The sequence below is a fragment of the Schistosoma mansoni genome, chromosome 3 (genome assembly GCF_000237925.1).
Source record: "Schistosoma mansoni strain Puerto Rico chromosome 3, complete genome".
NCBI lineage: Eukaryota > Metazoa > Platyhelminthes > Trematoda > Strigeidida > Schistosomatidae > Schistosoma > Schistosoma mansoni.
Window position 1 is genome coordinate 20162207 of NC_031497.1, and position 21977 is coordinate 20184183.

General features: G+C 32.4%; 2 protein-coding genes across 5 annotated transcripts in view; both read right to left on the minus strand.

Moving 5' to 3' along the window:
* The window catches only part of Smp_030300.1, a gene marked incomplete at both ends in the record, with an annotated part of 79249 nt that overhangs the window by 43160 nt on the left and 14112 nt on the right, over positions 1 to 21977 (minus strand). For 3 of the 4 annotated variants that reach the window (XM_018799579.1, XM_018799578.1, XM_018799581.1), the window contains 4 exons: positions 7218 to 7333; positions 15586 to 15825; positions 16024 to 16560; positions 20067 to 20301. In XM_018799579.1, the coding sequence (XP_018651353.1) occupies positions 7218 to 7333; positions 15586 to 15825; positions 16024 to 16560; positions 20067 to 20301 (1128 nt within the window). Of the gene's footprint in view, positions 1 to 7217; positions 7335 to 15585; positions 15826 to 16023; positions 16561 to 20066; positions 20302 to 21977 lie in introns of those variants that run through there. The other variant, XM_018799580.1, reaches the window with a different exon arrangement.
* On the minus strand, positions 18664 to 19673 carry Smp_145690 (hypothetical protein; the record flags this gene model as incomplete). The annotated part of the gene is made up of 3 exons (XM_018799582.1): positions 18664 to 18788; positions 18990 to 19209; positions 19662 to 19673. 3 exons carry the CDS (start codon positions 19671 to 19673, stop codon positions 18664 to 18666), a joined length of 357 nt encoding a protein of 118 aa, XP_018651357.1.

The following is a 21977-nucleotide window of genomic DNA, read 5'->3' on the forward strand; positions in this document are numbered from 1 at the left end:
TCCCAAATAGGACGAAACGCGTGTCCTGGATTCCACTGCTAGCCACTACCCATATTTGCTTACAATGCTTGTGAAATAAGGCAATATCGAGGCAATACGCGCAGTATGCGCATATGCCAATAAGAGACTGACCAGTTGCAGTCCTAAGCATCAATGAGAAGATTCAAACAAACAATACTAAGTGAATTCATATTTTGATTTGATTTTTACTCATCGAGGTTATCGACCGAATGCATATACACATATTTTATCAAGAAATTTTGCTAACGTTCAGAGTTTTTAAATGTCAACTTGTACAAAGTAAGCACTCATATAACTTCTTTTCCACACTTTTGGTTGCACTGAAAGATATCTTAGTTATTGTAGCATCTCCTGCAAAGATACCTGATACAGCTCGGTTTAGTTACCATCCAGTGTCCAATAAGTAACATATTTTTTATTGAATATTATATATCAACTCAAATAATAGTATAAATAGCTATTATTATTGTAAATAACTTACCCTATCTGAATCACGTAAATAATCGAAATTGGGATGATCTGGATCTTGTAAATCCGGTATACCATCATTATCATCATCTGTATCAATATGGTCAGGAATATGATCTCCATCTGAATCCTGTTTAGAATTAAAGAATGTAAAAGTTGAAAAGAAAACGAAATCGTAAATAATTTTTAAAATATTTAAACCTGCACTAATCATTTATTTTCAATGCTTTAACATGTTATGATCAAGCTAGACAACAATGTCAACACACCTTTACCAAATAAAGAAAATTTAGTTCTAATTTAATTAAAAATCTGACAAGTCATTAAAGTGGATAAGACAAAAATGTACCTGTCACAAAGTAATAAGAAAAATTCGTGACATGAGACAAGTTGAAGTACACGTAGTAGTAGTAGTAGTAGTAGTATTAGTAGTAGTAGTATTAGTAGTAGTAGTAGTAGCAGTAGTAGTAGAAAAACACACAAAGAATGTAAATCAACAAATAAAAACAAGACTAATAAACTGGTTATTTTCTTATTGATGAATATTTAGATCATACGGCTGATTTGTTATGGATTAGAGAAATATCGAATCGGTCACTACATAATGATCAATTAATTTCAACAAATTGATCTTGCAAGATGTTATTTTGAGGACTGGATGGTTACTTCTCTGAATGTGAACCTGGGCAAGATAGGTTTGAATCCACCAGGAAGCTTGAGTTTTTTAAAGATTGCAAGTACATATCATAAAATCATGACACAGGGTTTTTTGCTGATTATCTTCAACCAACGAAAATCATTAGATTTAGTTCAATTCGATAAGTTATCATGCTTAATATAACTTAGAGTGATAGCTAACGTCTCTTAGAAAAACTAATTATAGGATAACTTGACTGACTTCAAAACAAATAGGTAAGAAAGGAAATGATAAATATTATAAATAGATATATGTATATAACATTTTGATATTGATGCATACACTGGATTACGGCATATTGGATGTTGAGGATAATTGATTGCAAACCTTATTTAATTCATTTATTGTCTCAATATTCATTATGTACGAATTTAAACGCCCTTTCGTCTTCCGAAATTAACCACACTAGACATTCTTCATTTATACTACGGTTAAATAAAGTTTTCCATAACTAATTTCTGAACCTTTTAATGTTCTGTGTTCTTCCAAACATATCGTAGATCTTAAGAGTTTTGTGGGTACTTGAATGTCATCGCTATCACGAACCAATTTACTTAAGACATCTGTTAATTACTTACGTAAAACATCCAGCCATCTATAAATTGAGCTTTCGCCCACAAAACGGGATACCCTGATTCCTGGAAAAGTAATGTTGAGTAGTCTCGCACTAAGATGAACTAATTATTCAGTATCTCCTGGTTTTTCAATGGGTGTCTGACTTTGGTCGTTTCATGATATCGATAACATTGTAAACGTATTTTTCTCCAATAGTTTTCAGCCTAATTAGATACCTGTGTTGTTTCAAGTCAACATTCTGAACCAACTGTGAGCTAATGAGGAGGATAGGAATTTGTAAACAACTCCTCTTGAAAGAAATTACTAATATGAGTATTTCGTTTGTATCAAGTAACTATACCGTTGACAGCAAAATTACATAAGCTCCAAATAATAATCAAGATTTCTGTATAAAAATTAGTCAATAATCAATGGCACTGATAATAGTCTATATATCTAACCAAACAAAATGAATACTGAATAGATTTATAACTTTTCACTCCAAATTGTCAATTCAAACATGGGAGTACAGTGAGACTCAATAAACAAATGTATATCAGTTTATGTACCTGCTTTGAGTTATACATTATGTACAAGGACTAGGGAGTTTGTATCGTTACCTAAAAGCGAAATTGACTAGGTTTCGAAGCTGCTGGTTAATGACCAATGCCTTGAACAACTAATCCATTATTTTACACATTATTATTTCATAACCTTGAAATGATATTTCTTACTTTATATTAAACTTTAGTTAAAAATCGTAAAAAACACTCAATTTCTACATTGAAAAGATCCTAGTTACAAAATAAATGTTTACTGAATGATTAATTATATTTTCATTAACGTTTTACATCGAATTGTGAAAAACTTTTATTACCAAGGGTTTTTGTGGAGATTGTAAAAATTTAATAGTTGAATTCATAAGTCAATTAGTCACCATCCACCATGGTGGATGGTGGCGCAATTTCGTGGATTGAGTAAAGTTAAAAAAAATGACACCATTGGATGCCGGCTCAGTGGTCTAGAGGTCAAGCGCTCGTATGTGAGGCCGAAGGTCTTGAGTTCGAATCCCACAAGCTGGGTCGTAGATGTGCACTGTTGAGGAGTTCCATACTACAACGAAACGGTTTTATTGTGCTTCCAGGTTTTCCATGGTGGTCTAGCTTTATTTGACTCATGAATTCAACTAATCAAGAACTTTTAATTAACAACTCCAGTTGAATTGTCACAACACAGTAACTTTGTTTATTTATTTTTCTTTTCTACTTTCAATATAAAAATATATCTAATTATTGATTGATTGTTTGTTTTTTGTGTTTTTAAATTGACAACACAACTCATTTTCAACTTTTAAAATTATAAGACACACTTAATAGAAGATTGATCAATTTAAAAAGAGTAAACAATAATGTAATGAATCAACAAATCAGCTGTATGTATATTTGTATATAGTTTGTAGATGACTCATTTGTAAGCAGATATCACTCATTATAGATTAAAACATTTATATGAGAGTGATGAAGATTTGTTGCTCAGGTGAATGATTTTAATGGAGTTTTGTTCTTTGAATTGGATGGTTTGGTCGTGAAGCTTGCATCGTTCTTCTAAACGAGGTCATCAGCACAAAATTCAAGTAGAAGTGAAGTGTTTGAATTTCTTCATATATGACTCACAGATTGTTCTGTAGACCTCGATGTTGATTGGTTATTGTTGACCTTTAACCTATCATTGTTTACTTCTTTATTTTGATTGTATCTCCTCTTATTGATTTGATTCTTGATCCTATATTTGTTCATAATTTTTCTGAATGGTTGATAAATTGGATCGATTCCAAAGTGTTTGTTTATTGCTGATTGACCTGAGTGACAAGCTTCTAAAATTTCTTTGGTATTTTTAGAGTTTCCTCTATCCAAAATCTCAACATTTTCCCAGTCGAATCTATGTCCACAAGCATTGATATAGGTGAGGATATATCACTGTCGTTTGACTGCTAATTGATTTGTTGTGTAGGCGAAGATGAAGGGGGCGTCCGCTTTGTCCGATGTAGCGTTTTTCATAGTTGGAACAATTTATTTTATAGATGATGTTCGGTTTTTCGTCTTTTGTCATTACATCTTTTGGTTTGCATAGGACAGATTGCAGTGATTTTGTTGTTTTGTGTGCTACACCTATTTCAATATTTATGTACAAGTCAATAGTATTTCATTTAAAGAATTAATAGGTTAACAATGAAAACGAATAATTATACAGGATGCTGGTGTTAGAAACAATATGTATTCAACGACACTTCGGTGAATAAATATTGTCTTAATTGCTTGCGATATTATTTTTGGTGAACCATTAGTGTCAGTATACGATTATCTTAGATTTTTCATAGTTGAAATTATGAGTCAATTGAAGCTAGACCACCATGGAAAACCTGGAAGCACTGGACGACCGTTTCGTCCTATTGTGGAACTCCTCATCAGTGCGCATCCACGATCCCGCCTCGCGAGATCGAACTCAGGACCTACCAGTCTTGGATGCACACTGCTGATTAAGTTATTATCAACTTTTACAATCTAAATTTAAGTATCTATGATCTTAGAATAATCTATTGGACAATTAGAATGTTGTGAATAAATTATTCATTGTCATGTTTCAAAGGAACTATCAATATTGGAGTGTGATGTATACAATAGTAAACTAATTTATTTAACTGCTTGGCTTTTAGCTACAGAGTTCGAAATCTGCTCCATTTCGGTTTGAGTAAAGAAGTTATTCCATTAGCTGTAACACAGTTTACGGCTTAAAACTGGAAAAAGTCAGTATTATCTAGCTAGCTAACTGAGGTTACAAGATATTATCTAAATTATAGTGATTCAGTTAGTTGATCACACGTTACTCATCACAAAAGCTAACAGTGAAATCAAAGATGTGCATTGTTAAGGTAGTTCAATTTATTGGAGAATAGTAATTTCAGTGAGACATAAATTATAGACGACCACTGAGTAAAACTAAAGTGATCTTGATAGACTTCAACCATTTACTAGGCTTATAACAAAGATCTGGATTAGTGCAAGAAATTAATATTAAAAGTTAGGGTTAGAGTTCTCATTACGAATTGACATAAGCTCTAATGCCAGAACGTTATTTAGTTGAATGAATGAATTTTGCTGATCTATATTAAATTTGATTAATTTGTCCACCAATTGTGGTCCCATCATAAGTATTTACCAAAGAATTTGAATAAAAAGGTAAATAGAAACCTTATCATAGTATTTTATCGAACAGTTTAGATGACAATTATCTTCATGACAGTAATACCTACAACAGGTTGATTATATTTTCTACAATGACATTATTTAGTGTATTAGGTCAACAGAACATCATATCGATTTCATTTTTATGTTTATCTAGGCAATTTTGACAAGACGGATAATGGAATCTGTATAATTAATTTTGACAGCCTAAAGACATGTAGCAGCTTTCTAGAATACGTGGTTGGTGTGTCATGACTTTTACGCTATTAATTATCAAGTGACAAGATCACCAATCCGAATACCGACTTATATGTTTTATTATTTATTTAAACACATATATATTGGTACAAAAGGGCACCAGATACATATGCGCCACACAAAATAATGAAAGTAGGAAGAGAAGGGATGAAAAGATAAGGCGGACTGAAATGTACAACCAGAAGACTCTTTCAGTTAGGAAAGTTAGAACCACTCTTTATGAAGAAAGTAAAAGAAGGTTACAGCAGGATCGCCACTGGCTTCTATTCTGAGCCATATCTGATAACGTCTCTAGCCACTGTGTTGTACCATCTCTCGGACCCCAGCCAGGGAGTCGTGAAGGACCAACAGAAGCTAGCCCTTTGCAGCTTTCTTTCATGCCACGACACCATGTCATACACTGACCTCCTCTCCGCTTTTTCCAACCAGTCCCAGAGTCGGCAAATAATGCACGACGTGGAAGTCTCTGGGACTTATATGACCTTGTTCTTGTGCTGAACCGATGATACGTTAACCAGCACGAGTAGCCTAGAGTCAACATTGAATCCTGATTGGTACTACTTGCCTAGTCCTGTCCGTTTGAGTCCAGAAAGCAATCTCAACCCCCGCTGTATGAATCATGTATTTCAGATATTCATGGTCTATATACAAGCAAATTAGACCTCGTCACACCATAAAATAGAAAACAACAATCATACAAGATCGAGCCAAACGCGGCTGTCAGTATAAGAGACTAACTAATAGATTGAGAATATGTTAATAATGGTGAATTGTGTAACAGTAGCCAATGGGTCAAATGAATGCTTATGATAACAGGAATACGAATATATATTTGCAATCTAGTTACCTAATATTGGTCCAATAAGAATATATGTAATAATAGTTCATAAATAACTTCTAGCAGTTACCATCCATTTATTCTTCGTTAAGATATAATACGGCGATATTAGGTATATCCTCATCCAAAGTTTTTAAAATTATTAAAATTATCGTTTTATTAATCATCTGCTTACTTGTATACATCCGAAACATTTAAAACAACTCCAAGTATGGGACTCCTTAGCAGTGAGTATCCGCGATCCCACTTGAGGGACTCGGACCCGGGACCTTCCGTCTCGCACGCGAACGCTTAACTTCTAGACAACTGACCCGATTTTTCATGATGGTCTAGCTTTAATAGACTCATAAATTCAACTATAAACCACTACAATCTCCAAAAAAACCCTTTTTGATAATTCTAAGTAAATAACAGTGAAGTTTTGATGGCAAATGTATGCAGGTTATGGACAATGTTGAGAGATTCATTATATTAAGGTATACATAATAATTTATTTGAAAATTTCTCACATCTATAATTTTTTTTCTGGTTAGCATCCTTTTATGTCCTTTTATGGGAGAGGACAAACCAGCTTCCAGCTGAAGAGGAAATAAGGAAAAGACGTTGGAAGTGGATCGGACATACATTAAGGAAATCACCAATGTGCATCACAAGGCAATCCCTAACTTGGAATACGGAAGGGAAGCGGAATAGAGGAAGGCCAAAGAACACATTACGCCGAGATATTGATGCAAATATGAAAATGATTAATAACAACTGGGAAGAACTGGAAAGGATTGCCCAGGACAGAGTTGGATAGAGAATGCTGGTGTGCGGCCTATGCTCCTCCACGAGGGGTAACAGGCGTAAGTAAGTTAGTAAAATAATTTATTAGTTTCAAAATTTGTACACAATTGAAAAAACTACTATAAAAAAAGACTTACATTTTTTAGTAAATGATTTCAGTTTGATTTCAGAAAAATTACAGAAGGAATAATCGGTCGTTTATTTGACTTCTCTCTCTTTTTATATATCAAAACGTGAAATAATAAGGAAGGTTACGTAAGGCCTAAGGTTTATTCTAAAAGCAGACATTATTTTCTGTTACAGTAGTGAGCACTTATAAATAGCACAGAATTGTTTACATGCTCATTCTTACCTTAACAATACAATCAGGTATACCGTCTCCATTAGAATCAGGATCTTCACTGTCTGGTATTCCGTCATTATCATCGTCATCATCGAATTCATTTAGGATACCGTCACGATCACTATCCTGAAAATAAAAGAATATTACACACAAACAAATAAGGTCATGTGAAACACTGATTAACATTGATTAAATCATTCTCTGATGAAAAACCATGTTAACCAGTTCTAAACAAGTTTTGACTATTTCAACCAAATCCATTAAACACTTAATTGAATTAATTAATTGTGAATAACTGTGACATCTTATTTTACACCAGTTACCTAGTAACATTAAAAATACACCTAAAAATTATGCTATATGATTCAAAATGAGATATATTCGCTGTACAACAATCAAAGCCGCTTCTTTGATGATCACCACTTCGTGCTTCTAACGACGATAACTACTTAAATACACTCAGTACTTACGAATATCTCGAATGGAAGTAACCCGAATCGGATGTTTAGCGTGATTTAATACTTTGAATTGAAGTATTTCTGGTACATTACTGATAGACATTTCCCGAAAATAGTAAAATCATTGTTTGTCATTTCATGCAATTAGTGGATGCTGCATATTAAAGGATAATTTTCACTGGTGAATTCGTTTCAAGTCGTAACTATCACGCTATTTGATTTTTCATCTGGGGATTCGGTATGTACTACAACGTCCTTTTCATAGAAGGCATTGACAGATGACTTCAGATGATTAAGATGAAATCCCCAGTGAAGATTAGGTCCTTATATGCAGTAGTGACCAACCAAATGGGCAGAAAAACCCTTAGAAATGCTAGATATTTCAATATTATTCAAGAGTGATTATCTTCGAACTAGGTATTTAACTAATTCTTTTGAATTTTCCGGTAATAAAATTATTTTCTAGCACTCCACCATGTCTGTGATACTTAGCTTATAAAATTGCGACAGACTCGTAGATTGCTGTTGCTTAATCATAGATACCATCAGACTATATCAATGTTGAGGTTAAACGAAGGGTAACAGATAAAGATAGAAATTAGGATAATGATGTCGGTACATGTATTTTTTATGCCCGACCACAGCCCATAATGATGGACAATGATGGCCAGTGTAAAAGTAGGTTGGAAGAAAGACAGAAGCAGTCAAACCAAAATATGGTGTTAGTCATTGGCGCCATTGTCAGTTGGACTGATTCGTGTAGGCAGTTTCAAGCTACCAGATTAGGTCCACCAGATTATGGTAACCAGTGGTTGTAGATTTTGGGTAAAATAATTCAGAATCATTCATAACTGCGAAAATGCATATGTGCTTTATTTTCTCTCAGATTCTAAGTTTTTTTTTAATTATCTCAAAACTTTTATTATTTCAAGAATCCGTATCTTCTTCTCGAATCACATCTTCTATGTCTAATCTTTTCTACTACCACTAAGACTGTTACTACCAACATTTATACCGAAACATAGATTTGCCAGGTTTTACTTTGTTTATGACTGACTGAATGTTATTCAATTTATTGATATGAATGGTGAAAATAGAGGAATCAATAAAAGCAGAACACACATCATTCACATTCGTATACGGAATGACGTTCTTGTTGTCATTACTGATGGTCATGGTATTACATGACATAATTTCTAAGGACAACATCGGTTTATGTCATTGGCATGAGGGAAAACATAATTGATGTACGAAACAATTCTCTATAAAGATCAGTGTCCGGCACAATAACTATATGATTTGTTCAGGATTTAAACCAAATAAGGAAATATTAGGAAGGTTAGAAAGAAGAGGGAAATTATAGGAGAATTATGTTGGTTGTGTACATCCTTTTAATTTGTAAGTCATAGTGTGTGTATGTGAGAGAGAGAAAAGTTTGAAGTAGGAGATTTAATACAATATTGTTGCTGCTGTTTTCCTTATTGATTTTCGTTGATCGAGACAACCGACTTCTAACTAGGTTTTTCATATTTATATATGTTTGGATAGACACAAGAATATTGTCTGGTTATAGTCAGCCTGTATCGTCTATATTGCTTTCGAGATATTTATTTTTCTATCACAGAACAAGTATACTGTGAAACCCACCTTTAAAATGTAAGATAAGTAAGTAGGTTGTCAGTATTCAATCATGATGATGGAACCATCCAGTGAGTACCATTAAAGTTAGGGGCAGGTCGAAATCTTATGTCGGTTGATGAAACTGTGAAATCTCAATGGCTGAAATTACTGTGACATACGTTACACATGTTCCAGTGACCTTATATCCCAATATACTTTGCTTAGTGGCAGGTGTGTCGAAATAAACCTGCAAGCGATCTCAAGGAGACATATTATCAGTTCATGAAACTAGTGAGTATTGGTCTGAGGTATATTCGGATACTCTGTACCCTAAGTGGGCGGTCCAAAACAAACTAATTGTTGGTAAAGGTCCTAGACGAAATGGGTCCAAAATCTATCACCATAGATTGGATAAAATTTTTGTGTTTTACTGTTTATATATTTTACATTCTGATATTGAGAACAGCTTTTCTTTTCATATCAACTTTATATTCATCTTATGTTTCTTCGTTAATTTGTAAGACACGACTGAATTTCAACCTGAGTTTTGGACGTAGGAAATTCTATGTGATTGTACTAGGCTTCATGCAATGCTGATCTTATTCTGTTTTCAACCGTGCACACCAATCACCTCTGATTCTTACATGGGGTGCGTCAATTGCTGGCCAAATATGCTAAACATCACATTCTAGATATTTCACTTCTATTAATAAGAGGGGCAATTTAAAGTGTTGTAGTCTTAATGAAAACCCTTGGTTATTTCGTTTGTTTGAAGAATGAATGAGACCAAGAAAACTAGAGTTGACAATATTCTGTAGTTTATAGAATAAATCATGTTATATGAACAGCAGTTTTGCTGGGAGTTAAAACCTGATAAAATTTTTGGAAAATTCATAATAGTTTTTAGTCTAACTTCTGTGCAAAAACATCGTTACTTTTTTAAGATTTAAATCTTGTTAGGACGGCCTTTACGACGGAGCCTCTAGGGGCCCTAAAGGAGACGAAAAGTTTCCACCCAATCTGAACCTGATGGAGCTTTCTGGAATATCAACGTGGCATGCTATGATTGGACGGTAGCATAACTTGCGTCCTTGCGGATTGGCTGAATTATGATGACGTTAAAAGCAACGCTAATAACTATAAATACATGTATTTTCTGCACATTTTTGATTCTTATTCAACAATCACTTCTGTATTCTTCCGTCTTTTGATTTACGACTGTAGGGTTCTATACATTCGAGTGTCGTTAGTTGTATATGGTATTCTGCATTAATCAAGGAGAGCACGTAACAAATCTGTATCATTTTACCAATCTAATTAGAGATCTTATGATAAACACACGTTTTTTACATAGTGGTAAAGTACTAGTCTTTGAAATTTAATCTTTAAAAAGAAGTATGAACTATTACAAGAATTTAATTAAACCTCTCTTACGTCCATCAAATGATCAATTTTCATGTCAAGTGTTTTTTGTTTATCTTAACAGATTAAAGACAGAAAAAGTCAGGGATAGATGAACTTTACTGATTTAAACAATTTCACTTTAGCGGAAATGAACATAATCACATCGAACGAAAACGCAACTGTTTTCAAATCGACACACATAACATCATGTATTCTATTCCATGATAATAAATGTATCCAAGTTGTCAGAAATATGGGTTTATGTATATATATATGTGTGTATGAGTGAAGTGTGTGGTAGTTTGCCTTTGGTTCAACAGGAAGAACATGAACATACAATAATGTATTCATATTATGCCCACATCAGTAAAAAAAAATAGGAAAGGATTGTGTATATCAATAGATAAACAGCTAATTATCCATTTAGATCTCTCTCTCTTTCTAGCTAACTAACTAATCGACTACATGATGATTGATTAACTCATTCACATAAAATAAATATGAACTTTTCTATTCTTTAGGAAAACCAAAAACAGTTTTTTTTTAAAAAAGAGATCTACATCTTGATAGTATGATTGTAATAGGAGTAACCAGAAGATTAATTGAAACTTGATTCGAGTAAATCTAGTTCCTCTTATTTTGTACTTTCATTGTTTAAATGATTTAGTTCATTCAATCAAATATTCAATCGTAATGTTTTTGTTAAAGATGTATATTGGTATCACATTGATAACTTATAGTAAGTGTCACATGAGAAAGTTAACCATTTCCATTCTCACATTGTTTCTATATGTATTTATTTGAATAAGTGGATGTAATGACATGAAAAAAAATACACATAAAACTTACATATTCTATTTATCAGTATTCAATGATATGTTGTAGGTGAGATTTGTATATCCAACAATATTCACAGTTGAAATCACCAATCGATCTTAACAAGACCACTATTGAAAACCAGAAAGTACAGGACGCATATTTCATCTTAGTGTAAGATTCCTCAGCTGCTGATGATCTAGCTAAGATCAGTTTGTGACTTCCATTGTGAAAACAATACAATCTACACATATCCCCTATACTAATAATATGATTAAAATCTATAAGCTCTATTTAGTAACCAAACATTCTATATATTCACTAGATTATTCCTTGTTCACATCATTTACTAACTAATTGGATTTCTATTAATATCAAAAGGGGTTGTTGTGGATATTTCAGTATTTTTATAGTTGAAATCATGAGTCAACTGAAGTTAGCCCACCATAGAAAACCTGGAGTCCCACAATTGGACGAAACGGTCGTCCAGTGCTTCCAGGTTTTCCATGGTGGTCTAGCTTCAATTGACTCATGATCTCAACTATATGAAAAAAGAACACTTTAATAAGTTGATATCAATAAGCTATTTTGTTATTTTCTAATATCATTTTTTATGTCAGCAATCATTAGGTTACCGAGTGTACAGTTTTCTTTGCCGTATCACCACCTTAGAGTTAGATTAATTTTTACACATTTTTTGATCTCAGAAAATATTCTGTTTAAAATTGACTGTTGATTTTTTTTGTTAAAAAATGTACACATAACAATTGACAAGATAAAAATAAACCGTAATGATGGTGCTTTAGCTGTCACTATTTTTCCCACTATTTGATTTCAACCAATCATGAACAAATATTAATTCAAGGTCATTTGGGGAAATATGTTAAATGCTTATATGTATTTGAAACTTCTGTTCATTTATTATATCAATAATAAAGGTAGGATATGTTCTACTTCAATACTAAATTGGGATATGAATTGTATATATGTACGTGTATCCAAGTGTATTTGTGTGTTATCGCATCAATATTATACTACACCATAAGTGCAAAAGAATGATATTCATGTAAATGAACTAAAGTTTATTTTGGTCTTATCGTACATGGAATATAACTTTATCGATCATGATTTGTGTAAACCACATATGAAAAAAAGGATGACCAAAAAAAAATGTAAAACTAACAATAAGGTTAAAACTAAAAACCTAATTATCCACAAGACTAGCCGTTATAACTAGTTAAATTATTCAGTAAAGTATGATAGTGACTATCAATAAAATTCAAGGTATACGTTCAGTCTTATCTGGGACTTACCAACTGGATGTACTTGCACACCAGTGTTTATGTTAAAAAAAGTGACTGGAACCTAGAGGTTTTTGCCTCAACGCTTAACGTGTAATCCGCATAGTTACTAAGATCTACTGAGTTGTGTAACGAGGACGAATTGTAATTCATTTGTAACGGTAGTGTAAAATTTAACAACAGAAAGGGTCAAACTACACTTACAAATGAATGACAACGACTTGGATTTTTAAAAAATGGTTGAATTTATTTTAATAAATCCTATTGTAAACCATACATAAAGGATATGTTTATATGTTTTGGGAAATTACCGGGAAGCTACCTATTAGTATATGGTTTCTTTTTCATGCATTTTTTCTTATCTTCACAAATATACCATAAATTTACAGTTATTAGAAATCTTGAAATCCAATCATAGTTGATAAGATGTATATGGTAATTGCAGTTCTAATAGACTGTTCATTAGACATTAAGAGGATTATGGAGATCGTTGAATTTTATTGAGATCAGGAACCGATCCAAGTTAGACAAGGATTGGGAGTCATTAGATATACGTTCCGTCCTATTATGGGACTCCTTAGAAGTAAGCATTCAAGACACTGTCACCAGGTATCGAGTTCAAGACCTTTTGTCTTGCACGCATATGATTAACCTCTAGACCTCTGGGCCAGAATCAAATGCTATACGAGTTCGACTTCAATCAATTCGTGATTGTGTGTAAATATCTTCCACTTTCTTTGTTAGGTACCAACCGAACATCCGACGTGTTGTCAGATGGATGCCCACTGCTGAGAAGTTTCACATTAAGATAAATCAGCTGTCCAGTTTTTTCGAATTTTTAGTGATTATCTAGCTTAGATAGGTTCGTGATCTCAACGAAATTCATTGCATGATGTATCGATTGGAAGAACCAATTTTTCAGTGTTTTTAGTAAGCATTTAGTCTGATAGACAATTTCGACAAAGTGCATGCACTTCCACTAACATTACACAATGAACGAATGTCGGCTGAATAATTACAGTATACTTGTAAGGGCAGGGTTAACGCATGTAAAATACACAAGTTAATTCATCCGCATTGAAAAACATGAATAAAATTAATTCTGGAATGATAATGATATTTAAAATTTTGACCGTAATTACGATTGCAAAATGATACTATATGTAAATTAGCATTACATTTTTGTAGTGTATATATATATCCATACAGAAAATCAAAGGTCTGATATAAAAACGATTGTGATCAGTTTTCTGTTACAATAACGATTAATTTTGAGCATATGACTATAAATGTTGAAAAATTAGTCATTCGATTAAGTGTCATCCAAACATGAACACTTCTCTGAAGAAGCAGCTTACACTGGGTTACGAAACGTCAGAAAATTTAAGAACTTAATTTTTTCTACCCATTGGGATATTAGAAATATATTATTCTTCTTTATTTATGAGCACAATATGTCTAGGTTTGAACTTTTTTTATTTAAATCATCTCTGGCTGGAACCCCATTCGAACTTAAATCTAAACTGCTAATATCATGATCACTAGAGTTTATGGTTGTTAAAAAAGGAAATCATTGGATAAATTATTGGCTTTCAAATCCATCATTTCAAAACAGTAATGGCTGATTACGTCGTTTTTAGAGTTATTAATATTATTGGACAATAGGTTTAAGGACAAACGCGTTAAAAATAAATCATTAATGAAGGAACAGGTGTGAATGATAAACGTAAAACAAATTTACTTTAATGTTATTCTTCAATGCTAGACTCATTCCTATCACAGGCTGAACGCTACAAAGACTCAGAATATTTCAATGAGATAGTAACTTCATAGTGTAGACCATTGTTTCAACATTTCACTTTGTAATTTCTAGCAACAACTTATTTGTATTATCATATACCCAAATGATTTTCGCCATTTAAATAATAATGAATGATTTTCACATTAACCTTTTAATTTTATCACTCTAAATGTTGAGGATTGAGAATATGATACCTTATTAAAATGTGACAAATTGAATCAATCGACTAATTGGAGCCTACTAAGTTGACAGTAACTAGATTAGTATAGCATTAGATAATTCAAAATACAGTAGTATTTTCGTCTAAGTATACACTACACTCCCTGATCGCAGTACTGGTCGACTAAGTAGGTCTTTGCTCAATTTAAAAACAGCAATGATTTGTAGTAAAAGGTCATTTCAAGTTAACTTATTGACATTCAAATTGCTTAAAGATGACAAAAAGTTTATTTATTCTATACTGAATTAAATTAATCCATTAATTTCATCGTCCACAGATTGAAAAACTTGGTCATTAATCCTCCATGTCAGTTAGTGAATTAATCCTATGAGAATGTATTCAAAATCTATGATTGAATTTACTTTCTCAGCTATGGTTTTATGACCAAAAGAACTCGACTTTCAAACAGTGGGTTGAATATTTTAATCCTTTCTCCATCAAATTTGGTAAGGCATTACTAACCTTCCCCAGATTAAAATATGCGTCAAAGCCGTATAGATACACCTAGCCTTAGTATGCAGATTTGCATAAAATCGACCAATTTCGAATCCCGTATTTAAAAACTATTATGAACATTAATGTTGTCTTATTTGAAATTGTTTTATAGTAAGTTTAATGAATATGATAAAGGTCGTGTCCATGATACGTTTAATTCAAGATTATATAACGGTGGAATAGGATTTTATTAGAATACTAGCGCATTGTTTATTAAAATTTCACATACTAATGTTTTAAATGATCAACACTTTTCACTTACAATCAGCACGAGTCAGTCCTAAAAAATCAGGAATTTGATCTTTGTCCTCGTCTTCCATAATGTCTGGAATACCATCGTTATCATCATCTCCGTCAACGTCATCTGGAACACCGTCAAAATCGCTGTCAATTTTACGCATTTTCTTTTTGTATCTTACTTTCAGTTTTAAGTCAGAAACATCAGAACGGCAGTCTGGTATTCCATCACCATTAGCATCTTCATCTTCAATATCAGGGATACCTTTAGTGAAGAAAGTAAATAGTAAAACGTTTTACATCCAAGAGATATTTAGAGTGATAAGAAAATATTAAGTTAACCTTTAAAAGTTAAATGTTTTAATAGCGCAGTCATCAATTTCTCAACGATATATTTATGAAAAATCAAGATTGAAAGGACAAACATTGTTTAAGAATTTAATGTAAAACATCACTTTCATACCATCATTATCATCATCTTCATCAACATGATTCAATAATCCATCCCAATCGGAATCTTGTGTTCGGTCCAAAAGACCATCATTATCAATATCTTCATCAATATCATCTGGTATACCATCACAGTCATGATCGTTTATATTTCCAATAATTCGAGCTGGTTTCGGTTTTTGTGTAGATGATTTAGAGTTTGTATTTGTTGTAACTGGTGTTTTTAATTTATCTTGTGACGGAACAGTTTTATGTGCTGCCTTCTTTGAATGATGATCTTCTGTATGTTTTGATGATGTTAATGTGGAAGATTTTAACTTGTCTGGTTGATTTTGTTGATGATGAGTAGAAGAAGGTTTATCCTTGGATTGTTTTGTTTTAGAATTTTCAGATAATTTGGATGATGGTGTTTTAGAAATGGTCTTTACATTTGTTGCTGTTTTCGATGAAACTTTCTTATTCTTTGTATGTCCATTAGTCGTTTCTGAGTGAGATTTCGATTTCGATGGAGTAGTAGTTGTTGTTTTAACTGCCATTAATTTTCTTACACCTGGATTCAAATTACACAGAAAATAAAGATAAAAACTCAGAGTTTACTAAAAACTTTTAACCTTTTGTTTAATTATAACAGGTAGTTTCATTATACCAATGGTGTAAAAATTAAATCATTTGAATAAAGATATCAGAGAAATATGATATTAAGCTGATAGTGTTATATAAACTGCGATAAATATTTTAACTGACAAATTTCCATTCTTATATATAGTTGAAATCATGAGTCAATTGAAGCTTGACCACCATGGGGAACCTGGAAGCACTGGACGGCCATTTCCATTCGTAGGAAATCCTTGTTTGTAAATCTTATACACAAATGTCTGTATAAAACATTCTTCTACACACCAAGACATTATTATCATCAGCTCCGTCTTCTAATTGTCCCATCAAAATTTATAAAAGGGACTAATTGCTTTAAATAATTATTTGGTAATATTTATTCTGTTGATTTTAACCTTGGTATATGAATAAAAATAATGGTACAGACGATAATATGGTTTACTCACAGCTTAAGCATGTGATTTTCACAAATAATAACCTCAGTTGTCTGATGCACAATACACCTGATATCTATAATCAGTGTCGTTTAAACTATACTTTATCTGACGACTAAATCTAAGAAATTGATTTTAGTGTATTTGTTTTATAGGAAACATTGTTAAGTAAATGCGTACAAATGAATAAAATATACGAATAGTATGTTGTTTAATTTAACAAGTTAAATTAACAAGTTTTAGAACCCTGGGCAAGGATTTTGTTCTGTTTGTGATATCAAGATGTGCCTGCATCCCAATACTAATGTTTGCAACATGACGAGTCTCAAAAAAGAAGAAATGCTCGTCGTCGATTTCGCTGATATCTTCTATTTACTCTTACTAAAACTGGGAATATCGAGATAATCCACATTGGATGAATATGTGTCAAAAGTGACTAGTCAACTTCAATCCTTAAGATCGACGAGAGGATATAAACACCTATAAATTCAATACTTTTGTTTATTTTTTGTTGGTAATCATGGATACTGGAAAATGTATTTAGTACATGAATGAAGACATGTTTTTTCACTACGTAGTGAAGAGTTTTATTGGTTGAAGAATGGATCAGGATCAATAGATGAAGTACTTTAACACTAAGCACTATATTTAGCTTCGGATATATTATTTGAAGGGAATTGGCGAGATGTTTCCTATCTGGATTTTATGAAAGCAGTATTCTGGTAAACATTATTCGTTTACAGCAAATACAGAACTACAAGGCCCAAAATTTGAATAGGGATCATCTAGATACAATCCTAAAATTTCCAATCAAAATTTATTCCAAGTGTTCAATAAATAATTAATTTACCTATTACTAAATAGAATTCCTTATCATATTCCTATTTTTTTTAGTGAAGTTGAAACTTGAAGCAAGCGGAGGGTTCTTTAGCTTATTCAACTTAATGGCATTATATTTATCTATTAAACATTAAATGACATGAATAAATCAAAATAATATATATGAATGGAAAGAAAAGTGATCAACACATTTGATTATTTTATATAGTTGAGATCATGAGCCAATTGAAGCTAGACCACCATAGGAAACCTGGAAGCACTGGATGGCCGAATCTCGCGAGGCGGGATCGTGGATGCGTACTGCTGAGGAGTCCCGCAATACCACAAAACGGCCGTTCAGTGCTTCCAGATTTTCCATGGTGGTCTAACTTTAATTGACTCATGATCTCAACTATATAAAATTACTAAAATCTCCACAAAACCCCCCTCTGACCTTTGATTATTATCATATTTAAATAATATTTCTATGATAAGAATTTGTTTGGTTAGATTACCTAAATTTGTTATAAACCTATCTATATATACAAACATAAATACATTCATGGTTTGCATTCACTAAACTGTCTAAATATCGATGTAATACAGTACCGAATAATAAAACTATACCGCGGAAAATGTCTGCATATACACATATATCCATATTCAAATAAACATTATCAATACTAAGGTAGAAATAAAAAAAACTGTATAGAGATTTCTTTCCGAAAAAAGTTCTAAACAGGCAAGAAAACTATTATGAAATCTTGTTTCTATCAATCAGAATCTCACTGTATACTTTCAGCTAATTTGATGAAATATTGTTTCCAAAGAAAAAGGTAATCTAATCGTTTTAATTCACCAGCATGCATCCCATTACATGTTGAATTCACAATCCTTTGTTTGTAAAGCACTGATGAGTGTAAACTTTTATGTATAATTGTGTACATGTTTGAGTGTTTTGTTGAATAAGCTAGCGTTTAGAATGAGAAGGTTAGAGATAATCAGCGTTCACATATGTGTTAGACGAATTTGGAATGAAACTAGGATATATCTACTATAACTATCATCAGTACTATTATCATTCCATATTCCACATTTTGACTAAGCTTACCAGGCCAATTAGGATTTAATTCTTCATCAGCCTCTATCCAATCACTGTAATCAGGATCATCAACATCTTCATAGCCTTCTTCGGGTGATATTTCTAAATCTAAATCTTCTGGTTGATCATCTTCACTTTCTTCTTCAATATCATTATCTGGATCCGAATCATCGGTTTCATCATATTCGTCATCTTCAAATTGATCAACTGTTGTTTTTATGTTTTTATGCTGATCGATTTTAGAGACTTTTTTGTTAGATGTAACATCATTTGATTGATTGTGTACATCATCATTTTCATTATCGTCGCCAACTTCATCAGTATCATCATCGCCGTCATCATCATCATTACTGTCATCGTAATCATAGTCTTCAACATCGTCGTTACTCAGTTTCTTATTTGTAGTCTTATGTATTGGTGGTTGACCATTTTGAATAGATTTTTTGTAGCCTGGTTTTAGTACTTTATTTGTATCATGTTTGTCATTATCATTGCTGTAATTATCTGCCAACTTTTCATTCTCATCTTCTTGATCATCATCAATATCATCTTCGTGATCTTTATTTCCATCGTCATCATCATCATCATCATCATCATCATCATCATCATTACTATCATCATTATCGTCTTCATCAATATCGTATAATTCATCAGTATTTTGTATTTTTGTAATCTTTTCACTTTTTGGTTCATTATATTTTACATGATGCTCTTTACTTATTTGCAATTTTTCATTCAAAGCTTTAACATCAGCTTCTAATTTATTTTTATGTATTTCAGGTATATTTTTAAGATTAGAAAGTTGTTTTTTATTTTTATTATGAACAAGTTTGTTTTCTGTCGTGGATTCTACTGTCGATCCCTTTAATTGATCTTCATCTTCTTCTCCTTTACTATCATCATCTTCTGAATTAGGGGTACGTCTTAAATCTAATTTTTTGCCATGCCTAGAAGCGCATATTGATAAACACTCATGATACCCAGTATTGTTGTCGACATCACCATTATTATCGTTATCTTTAGACTCTTCTAATTTACGCATATGTCTAAATGTTGATTTAATCTTTGACTCATAAATTTTCTCACCTAGATAATTCCTGGGATCGTCATCCTTATCTTCCCCATCATCATCATCATCGTCATCATTATCAGAATCATTGGTCATTTCTGTTGTTTCAGATTCATTGTAATCATCTTCATCTTTGTCATCATCTACATTGTTATCAATTTGATCCACTTTAGAATTTCTGTCAGTTTGATGACCATGAATTCGTGAACTACACCCTAAAAGTCGACGGCATGTCGGACAATCTGATGTTATCTGTGGAGCAAAAAGAGAGAAAGATTTATTTTAAGAATTGTTCGAAAAACAATTATTTGGACCAAAATATGGTTTACTGAGAGATAGAAACTTGAAGTATCACCTGTTGTTAACTGAAAAATTATTAAAAATCAAGGATTAATTATTTTGTTTTCGTTCGGGAATTTAAAAAACTGCTTACTTTTCTATCCCTCTTTGATGTCTAGCATAAGGGTACTCATTTTTTAATGTGTGATATTTTGTTGACGTGGTATGAAGTTGAAATTTCATGAACAGTATCTAATTAATCTGCAACAAGTACAACCTACAGATTAAATCGATCCCCACAAGACCCTTTCATTGGAAAATAAATAATCAGATTAAATAATCAGAGATTACCGTTGTGCTACACTTCGAACTGATTACATTTGGAGTTGCACTGTTGTGAACGAGAACAAAAGGGGGACAACCGATCATATCTTGCTAAAATATGAGACCCATACACTGCTACTTCATTTGTAAGTTTCTATCACTTGCCCTTCACATTCTGCATGATCCTTACAGTTCACGATTCCTGTCTATTTTCCCTTATTTTCTCTTCAACTCGATCTTCTTAGCCTTCTGCTGTCAGGTTTCTCACTTCCGATTGATGTTACATACTACTTATGTCGATAGATATAAGTAGCATACACCACAATACCACTGAATCTCGACGCAATAGTATTAATGCCTAAATGTTTATCACGAGACTTATAGGCCATGGGTTCGTGGGTACACACAGTCAAATAGCCCCAAACTGGTATGAAACTGTTAAGTTTTTCTAGTTTTTTACGACAAATACGATCTACAGTATTTATCTTGAACGGTTTAGAGTTTTGACAACAAGAAGAGGTCACTCTTGGACTGGCGTGGTAACTTCACTTTCTCCTACTTATGTTCTCTGAAGATGAGGCTTTGAATGGAACTGTGAGCTTTAGTAATGAGATCTCTAAGACGGGGAACAGTGTATGCAAAAAGAGAATTTATGTAAATTACACTTTCATTCGATCAACTTTGTTTGATTTAGGGTTTATACTTAGAAGTAAGTCAATCGAGAACTTAACAGTCGTATAGACTTTAGTTTGTCAAAACAAGAGTAACTAAACAGTAGTTGAAATTCAAAGATCATACTAATAAATTTCTTAATTTTCTTGTAAATGTCATTAACACTCATTGTCTTGTACTGGGTGATCTAAGAAATATTAAACCTTCAGATGTTAGTAAATTTACATGCCCTATCCAATTCATATGAAAGCGGATCTACTAAGGATGTTAGTTACACAGATGTCTAAAAAAACGTCGACTAAACTTTTACTGAAACGTTCACCATTTTGAGCCTGATCTTGATTCTCAGTTTATGATCAGTTAATAATCAATGAATATTGTAAATTCCTGCTACACTATAACAATGCATCTGAACAGTAATTGTCCTCAATTTCCTAGCTTATAATTTGATCACTTTAGTAAGTCATTATCTTATGAATCACCGTAAAATTCCTTTTATTTCCAAGATAAAACATTCAAATAAAAATGTAGCACTGAGACAGTATAAAGATGATAAAACACACGTGAGCAATCAAAATGAAAATAAGCTAAGAGTACTGTCATAAATGAGGAAATATTACCCCGAAAATTCTATAAAATAAATTCTTCATGAA